General features: G+C 35.4%; 1 protein-coding gene across 1 annotated transcript in view; it reads left to right on the top strand.

Annotated features, from left to right (window-relative positions):
- Positions 1–8,978, top strand: part of LOC113813858 (filaggrin) — a 70,347-nt gene extending 61,369 nt beyond the window's left edge. The window contains exons 18-19 of the mRNA XM_070145265.1: positions 1,556–1,933; positions 1,997–8,978. Of these exons, the coding sequence (XP_070001366.1) occupies positions 1,556–1,933; positions 1,997–4,460 (2,842 nt within the window). The 3' untranslated portion in view covers positions 4,461–8,978. The remainder of the gene's footprint in view (positions 1–1,555; positions 1,934–1,996) is intronic.
- The last annotated feature ends 796 nt before the right edge of the window (positions 8,979–9,774 follow it).

Raw genomic sequence — 9,774 nt, 5'->3', positions numbered from 1 at the left:
TAGCATCTTTCAATTTCCATTAGTAAAATACTTTCTTTTTAATGCCTTTTAAGTATATGAAAAATTACTTGAATATAAGAGTAACTTTGACTGAATAAATTAAATTTAGCTACATAATTCTGTAATATTCTTGCTAGAGATTTAACAGAATCTTCATACTGTAATGAAGACATTTTAGTTGTAGAAATTGTCAGGATCACTGCTGTTTGGGCCAATAAGTCTGAAGTCTGAATGACGTTTATTTGTGTGAAATTGACATTATATATGTAAGTGATAAGGAAAATAGGATAAGAGATTCACAATAAGATACCTAGATGTGAAAATTATATTCAAGAACAAGAGACTGTTTATCTTTTAAAAGAATTATATAATGATGAGAAGCAGCTTATTGCATTTAATTATGTAATCATAATGCTTTTTAAATATTATAACATGATCTGAGTGATCACTTTTATAGAGCTTTGCTGTATATAGCTTTTAATGAATTACTTACAGAATAAAAAAAAAAAAAAAAAAATGTTGATTTGTTTTTGATGCAACATGCAACTGTGGTAGTTAAGAGTGAATAGAATTTTATAAAAGTGTATACCTGTGCTTTTGCTAATGTAACAACAGTAGAATCATGGTTAAACCAGGTTTTAGGGAAAAGAAAAGAGAATGATGATTTTGAATTAACAGGAGTGAAGAAGGAATATATATGTGTATCAGTCAAAATTGTGAAAATTAGTACCAGTTTGTAGTTGCTAATAAAACTGGCAGGAGGAAGAGAGAGAAAAAAGCAATGGAAGAAGATTAACTGTATTGGGTTCTCTTGTCTGAAAAATGTTTATGCATTGGGAATAATTACTTATGGCTTTGTTTGATTTTATTTTATTTTTCATAAATGGCCATGAGTGTGCTCAAAACAGCTTAAGCTTTGGTCTTTTTTGATTCAGCATATAGGCTGCCAGCTGGTTTTTAATAGCATTTGAAATATTTTGTCCTGCTTCATTTCTTTATTTCTATGAAGGCTTTGTCCATTGATTAAGAAGGTTAAAATCCTATCCATATAGTTTTGGTTTTTGATATTCTTGAAAAATTCAATTTATTTATTACAATTGTTAACATATAATTCAGCAGAAACTTGAATCTTACATTAAGCATGTAAAAGAGATGAGTGTCTCATAACAGATTTAACTGTCTTAACAATTTCTGCTGACTGATGTTTTAACTGGGTTGAGACTTCAATTCAAATTCATATACACAGCGGAATTACCAGTGTGCTATGACTGAAGAAAATTAAAGTATAACCAAATGAATTCCAGAAGATGACTATACATATATAAATATATATATATATATATATATATATATATATATATATATATATATATATATATATATATATATATATATATATATATATATATACACACACTCTTTCTGCAACTTCTCCTAGACTGAATGAATGTATGAAAGTATAGAAGGTATGCAAAGACATGAAAAGTAAAAGGCCCAAACACCAGTGACCTGGTTTGTGTTCCAGAAGACTAATTCATGCGTGTGTGCATTACAGGGCTGGTGGTTACCAGGCTTCCACTACTAACACATCTCCTAATTCTACCACTAACACCACTGAATGGTCTCTTGATGATGATGATGAAGATGACCTGGACATAAGTGATATATGTGATGAAGTCTTACTCAGTCCAGAAGAGCCTAGCATTGACTGGGAGGAACAGCTCTCCCCTGAGTCCCCTAGAATCACCAGGGACCCCCCTGGGACATCCACATCAAGGGTCACGAGGTCACCTCAGGCCCGGGACATTCATTTAGATTCAAGAGATAGGCATTCAGATGCAAGGGAGAGCCTTTCTGGTTCAAGAGACAATCTCTCAGGCTCCAGAGACAGGTTGTCAGGCTCCAGAGATAGTCTGTCTGGTTCAAGAGACAGGTTGACTAGTACACATGATGGTCTCTCAGGATCCAGAGATAGACTAACAGGATCACGAGAAAGACTCTCAGACTCTCGGGAAAGGCATCCTGAAAGTCGTAGCAAGCGCATGTCTTCTCGCCATACTACATCATTTCAAGGTGATAATATTGAGAATGGAGAAAGAGGATCTGAGCGACTCTCTGCCAGAGAGGTTTTCTGGCTTCGCACTTCAAGACCACGCTGGAGGAGAAAAGTTGCTTCAGCTGATACAAGCCCAGAGGAACCCAGAAGAAATCGATTTGGTCGAGGTTGGTCTATTGATGGCCGTGGTAGTCATTCAGACACAGAAGACCCAGACATCCTCTATGATAGACGACATCTTCTGAGTAAAGATGCAAAGATTCAATCACCCACTTCTCATAGTACAGCCAGTCCACCCAGTCCACATGGTATGTACACTTGGCCACCACAGCATAACCGTCATCGTCACCACAGTTCTTCAGAAAATGATGAATATGAGAATGAAGAGGATTCCAGTCATCAGCAGTCTTCCCAACGGGCTGGAGATCATTATGACACCATGACCTTGCGGCGTCCTTCAACTTCAAGTCGTTATGATGCCTCACCTGTTCATGATGCTCATCGTTTTGACATCTCTCCAAGAAGAAGCAAACCATCTGATTCATATGACTCACATTCACATGCTAAAGATAAAACTTCCAAACATCAAGAAAAACTCACTCATTATACAGACACAACACATTATTATAGCTCATCTGCAGAGAACACCAATCATCAGCAAAAGTATTCATCTTCATCACATTCAGCTGAAGGGCAGTCTAGACATGTAGAATCAGGTGGTCGCAAGCGGGAGAGGTCTCCCCCACAGTTACGTGACAGCAGGCCTAGGCACCTGATGCATCCTCATGAAGCAGACGACCCATATATCTATCACGGTTTAGCTCCAACACTCGCCCCACACCTTTCTGCTGTATATTCACCTCGCTCTTTACCTACACATTTCTCTTATGATCACCCTGAGGACTATCTGTCTTCTCTTGCTTTCACTGAACCTTATAGTCCAGACCCTTATGCAGAAATGCTTGCTACTGCAGAAATGTATCCTAGGGAACCTTATCCTCATTATAGCTATGAGGGTGATGCTCCTAGAGCACCTCTTGAGCATGAGGCAAGAATGATGGAACAACATCCTCATCCTTTCTTTCTTTTGGATACTGCAGAATTAGCACCCTGGTCTTCCCCTCCAGCCTACCCTATAGGTCCCCTTGGTGCTTCCTGGCTTCAACATGGACTCCACCCTTTAGCACGTATCCCTCCCTGTTTAATTCCCACTCCCTATTCTCGCCCACGACCACATGCACCATTAGCGTCTCCTCCTTGGCGCCTAACTCACCATGCTTCTCTCCCCAGCATGTCTACTCTCGACCCAACTACGGATGAATTCTTGGTAGACGCTGGCATCCGTATAGATGAATCTGTCATCAAAAGTCGCCTTCCTACTCCCCAACATGGTGCCTCAAGAATATCACGATGGAGAACTCCGGACCGTTCTTATGGCAGCCATTCAGCAGGAAATAAAGACAGCAACAGCATGGAAAATAAAAGCCGTGGCAGTAGTGGTCTGAGTGGTTCTCGGCTCAGACAGCCATCAATTGTAACAACAAGTCGAATACCTGCCCCACCAGGCTCAGTAGGTCATCAGAATTCTTTAACCCGCAGTCACAGTGAACAGGAATCCAATCAGAGAGATGGACGAACACCCTCTGGATCAAGAAGAGGAAGTCAAGGAACAGGTAGTTCATCTGGAAGTGGTGTTGTCACACGACTTCGCCCTCCCTCTCGACCTAATCGACCTGTGTCTACCGTTGCAACCTCCTCTTCACGTGGGCCTCTTTCACCACGTACTAAATCACTAAGTCATGAGAATTTGCGTACTTCTCCTTCTAGGTTAGCTCTTCCAACTTCACCACCAGTATCTCCAAATACTTCTCGTGCAACATCACCACATACCTCACCACAAGAATCTGAGGGACGTCCTAGAACCCTTGCTGTTTCTGGATCACGCCTGAGGCAACCTCAGGTACGTGCTCCCAGAGGCAGGGGCTCTAGGCCTACTAGTTGCAGTTCCTCCCCTGGAGGCTCTAGGTGTTCTTCTCCAGGGCTTGATGGCCCTGTCAGTGGCTTTGGAAGAGGTAGCCGCAGCAATAGCCGAACTGGAAGTGCATCTTCGTCTCCAGTGTCATCTCGGTGTTCCTCACCAGCTAGTGAAGACTTACGTTCTCTGACTCGTGGCTCTCAGCACAGATCTTCAGCATCCAGCTCTCGCCCAGGTTCAGGAATGTCTCATGCAGGTAGACGCAGTACAAGCTCAACACCTGACCAACAGCAGGTCACTACCCCTCCCTCTCCCTTACCTTCACCTCGTACCCACCGCCAGGGTTCCTCCATTCCAAAGCCTTCATCAGGACTTAGAGGAAGACCTGCAGGAAGTAAGTTGCCCCTCCCAACATCAGCTAAAAACTAGTACCTACTGTAGTTTATCTGTTACCAGAGGCTAATTATTATCCAATGTGTATATAGTTATGCAAATGTACTTAAGCAAAAGATATAGCCAAGCCGATATCTGCTATAACTGGATATTTTAGTATCATCAATTGTTAATTAGCACATTATGATAGTGCATTAGCTTAACATTTGAGGTCTCAGGTAGGTCTCAAAATGTCAGAAATAAGCAAAATATTGTATCATTTTCACCCAACACTGGGAGATATATATGTATCTTTAGTTGTTACTTTGTTTAATTCTATTTATTCATCTGTCTGCACAAAGTAAACATTCATAATGTTCGAAAATAGTGTACAATTTTCAAACCCCTGCCTCTGTATATAAAGGTACCTTATATGAAAACTGTGTTATCTAGTCAAACCTCAGCCTCAGCCTCTTGTAGTTTTTCACTATCTTGCTGGTCTCTAAGTGGCCAGCGACGTTCTGAGAACTGTCAATAGAATGCCAATAGAATATATTGATTAATCAGATTCCATGCACCTTGAATCTCATTTGCCAGCTGTGGATAAAGAAATATAATTAGAATAAAATATAAGACAGATATTAAGTTCAATAAATTATATATATTGTAGGCCAGTATAATGATTTTGTTAGGCAAGGAAGATATGTTTACAGTGGGAAACAATGCTCACCAAAGTAAGAAGTGCAATAAATGTGTAATACTTTTTATCTAGCTGCATTCTGCCTTTGAGAAAATGCACATTATATATAGTAGTTATAGTTAAAAAGCATGTAGATTATGTAAATCATAAGCAAGAATCAGGGAATAGCTGTCATAGATATCCAAAGAGATTTAATTTCATCATGAAGAAGCCTCAAGATGGTAACTGATCACTATGATATGGCATAAAGTATAATAATATTGATGATAATAATAACATCAAACAAGCTAAATATACTAATATGCATAAATAGATAGAAATATAACATGAATCCCTCCTTGGTGATTATGGCTTCATATCAGCATTTGCTGCAGGATTGTGTATGATTTTTTTCATACTGATATAATTATTTTAGAAAATAAAGACATGATAAAGTACAGGGAATGTGAGGGGCAACTGTAAATACTGAATCTTGTAGATGGATTAAAGGATCTCTTTCCTGGGCAAATACCAGTTGATATTGTGGATAAGCAGTGTGTATGAAGTCTTCATGTAATAGTATAAAGTATGGCACTATATAATTATATCTAAAATCTATGTGGAAATATACTGCTCTACTTTTGTATTTTGCTTTATCTCAATACTCAGTTTTTATGGCGGAAGGATTGAATGCTAGACAAGGATTACTATTATCATTACTCTTTCAAAGCTGTAAGCAAAATGGGTACTTTCTGACAGTCTAGACTAATTGTTAAGTCATCAGTGACAACTTGAAGCAAATGTTGCTCCCTAAAATAAAAGTTAATTACATAGATAGCATGTTACTTCTTCAGTATTAATACATTAAATACCATGAAAAATCTTATATAGTTGCTGTAGATGAGGCAAAGGATAAATAATTTTTGCTATTGAATTATGATTATGATGGTGCTAATGGCCTTGCTGAATGAGTTCATATCTGTTATGAAAAACATTTGAATCCAGAGTAGTATAAGCAGTGGCAATTCACAAGACTGAGGTTATTTTTTTGTGTATATGTTGTTAGATGCTGTGGATTATTTATTAAACAAAATAAGTATTAAGTTTAGATATTAAAAGATTTTAACTGACCAAAAATATTTATTCCAGGCAAGTCTTAGAATGTGTTGTTCTTGCATTCTTTCTGAGATACAGCACAGATTTAAACTTATCAGTAGGATGATTCATTCTTAACTGAACAATTACTTATAAATCAGTATCATGGCACTGGAAACAACATATTATGTTATTTAATTCATTGCAGTGTACAAGTCCTTTTCACCCAGCAGGAAACCTGTGCTTTATTTATGCCCTATACCAAATCACTGCTGAGGCCGTTTTGTGCTGCAACCTGATTATGGACCCTGAGCTTTAGGCACTTTGACCCAGAAGAAAGAAAGAGATAAGATGTTTTTAAATATATTACAACTAGAGTATACATTTCTCAAGATCTAAATATCTTCAATAACCAGCAAGTTCTTATTAATATGAAATAGATGTTTTGTTTTCTCTGATAGACTTCATCATTTAGTTTTCTTTCTTCACAAACAAACAAAAACACCTCTGAAAGAATTGTAATTCATATTGGTCATCAAAACAAATATGTAATAGTAGATTATTAAAATTAATATTTGATTTATTACTTTTTTGTTGTGGCGAATAATAGGATGATGTATATATTATATATGGCTATATATTCTTGTTGAGTATTTGCTTTTTGAAATTATAATGATCTATTGTATGTCTTTTTTATGGATATGTATACAATCAGTTGAATAGCAATTTATTAATATTGGACTTGATTTGTAGCATATACACCCACAACAACACTCATACAAACCCAACCCTCTCTTTATCTCTCTCTCTCTCATTCTCTCTTCTCTCTCTTTCTTTCTCTCATTCTCTCTCTCTCTCTTTCTTCCTCTCATTCTCTCTCTCTTACTTTCTCTCATTCTCCCTCTTTCTTTCTCTCATTCTCCCTCTCTCTCTCTTTCTTTCTCTCCCTCTCTCTCTCTTTCTTTCTCTCATTCTCTCTCTCTTTCTTTCTCTTATTCTCTCTCTCTTTCTCTTTATATCTCTCTCTTTCTCTTTATCTCACTCTCTTTCTCTTTATCTCTCTCACTAAACATTAGAAAAACCATTGTAATAAATGGAGTAAACTAGATTATTTATTATGCATACCACTCCCTTCCTCATGATAAAAATACTAAATATAAGATACATATAAGTTTGCAATGCAGTACTTCCTTTACTATTATATTTATGATTTTTTTCTTTCTTTGTACAAAATCAGAGGCACAAACATTTTTATAAATAACCTTTTAATTTCATGAAAAAGGACAGCATAGTATTAAAATTGGGTTTTTAGTTCACATTTAGTATTGCCAGAAAATTTTTAGGTTGATAGTGCTCGAATTGAAAAGCCATATAAAAGTACTTCCAATTAGATTCTATTTATCGTAATGTCATTAAAATAAGCTAAAACTATATGTAAATGCTTGTTTATTCTACAGTATTGTAGGTAACGGGTGCTAATGATGATGAATCTGGTATTATTAGGATTGTATATTAATAAAACCATTAATTCTTTATATAACTTATGAAAGGGGATGTACTGTACTGATAAATAAATTTCAAGAAGCAGCACATAATAATGGGTTCAAGTAGCTTATAGTGGCAACTTAGATATTGTTTAATAAAGAGGTGTTACATGCCTATGGTAAAAAGTAGTACAGTATTGTCTTTTGAATAAACATACCATTTCAGAGGGAAAGAATATAACTTTGTGGAATCATATTACAGCTGATGTATTTCTGTCTGTATGCAGGAAGCTGTCCTGCATATTCTTACAAATCACTTGGCTTAAACTTTTGATAAAGTTAACTTTTAGGAACAGTCAAGGAATATTCTCAAAATAGGAGGATTTAATTTTTTTTTCTGGAAAGTTATGAAATGTTCATATACTTCATAAAAGTATATTTACTGTATTGCTGTATTTAGCTTGTACTTAAGTAATATTCACCAATAGTTAATTTTTTAGCTATTGAGCTTAAGTGACAACTTTCTGTATTCTATGTTGTGAGTCAGACCAATATCTTATAACAGGATTTAGTAACAAAATCTTTTCTGTATGAAAACACTAACAAGTTGCAAATGATTAATGACTGCAATTCATGAAAATTACATACAGCAAATACTTACACTTCAGATATATTGCACTGACATATGCTTATGTACATCAAGGAATGTGAAAATGGTTGAGTAATGAATTGGCTGATCTGCAAAGAAATTATCTGTGGTCAGATTCTGCTATAAGATTTGATTTATCAGTGTTGTGACAAAGGATAATTCTGGTTGTGATGTACAGTAGACCAGCAAAATTTTTAGCTTTTTTGCAAGTACGTGATATGTTATGTATTTTTTCTATGTACCCCAGATGAATAAATGACATATTAGGCATAACATGAATTAAATATTTACAGCAGAACCTATTGTGATACAATGTTTATAGTATTTAATGGCATGACAAACTGTTACTGAAAATGCATAGCATATTGTTGTCTTTTCATTAAGATATTCCTCCTCTATAAAAGTGTAATTTAAGTGTCAGTTCACAGACAATTTAGTATATCACATTTTGTTAAGCAGTATACAGGCAAGCTATATTATATGTTATGTACAACTTCCTATTTAACGACTTCAGCTTCTGTTTTAACAATAGTGTGCTAAGGGGAATATTCATTGAGTTACACCTCACTGGGCAGACCTATTATGTATTTGAGAAAGGGTGTTATGCCTGTGGTCCCTGATCTTCCATGTAATCCTGCTGAAATGGTAATAAAACCTTGCAGTGAATAATGTTTTATTAGTGTCCTGTCATGCAAAATAAAGGAGATAAATGAGTATGTTATATATGTATTTATATATATATATATATATGAATGGATAAATACATTTGAAAAAGACATTTTAAAGGCAGTGGAACAATGTATTCAGGGTAAGATGGAACTGCTAAGTCATATTTAAGAAATAAAGTGGTAGGCAATTTGTTTCCACTGTTTAATGCATATAAATTAATGAATCATGCAGGTTAATAATAAAGATAAAAATATGAAGTGAAAAAAAAAAAAAATCCTTAGTGGTATTCAACAGTGTATAATGGAGCAGTGTTCATATTTTTTGGCACTTATTTCTTATTATACTTGATATTATCAAATAGATATAAGTTACGTGATATAATTATAAATGTACTTGATATTATCATCGATATTGCATTAACACACGATGGGAATAATCTGATACTGACACACTAACACTCTCTTTTGTATATGATATGGTAATGGTGGAGTGTACTTCCCGTGCTTCAAAATTTCAAACTTGATGCAGATACAGAGAAAATTACATGAAAAAAGAAAATTGAAAGTGATTGAGCTTGAAAAATTACATTTCCATTGTTGTCAGTATTTCTTTCTTGTATAGAAGCTGAAAGTTCTTTGATACATTAACTAATTGCATGTGTTTATATAGTAAAAGTTTATTTTTCCCCCCCATATATCTTGGGACCCAAATGCATAAAAGAAATTGTTATTGAATACAACAATCATTATGCAAACTTTTAAGGTACATAAAATTCTAGTATCCAAAAGTTATTAT

The sequence above is a fragment of the Penaeus vannamei genome, chromosome 33 (assembly GCF_042767895.1).
Source record: "Penaeus vannamei isolate JL-2024 chromosome 33, ASM4276789v1, whole genome shotgun sequence".
NCBI classification, from domain to species: domain Eukaryota; kingdom Metazoa; phylum Arthropoda; class Malacostraca; order Decapoda; family Penaeidae; genus Penaeus; species Penaeus vannamei.
This window is presented reverse-complemented; position numbering and strand designations above follow the sequence as displayed.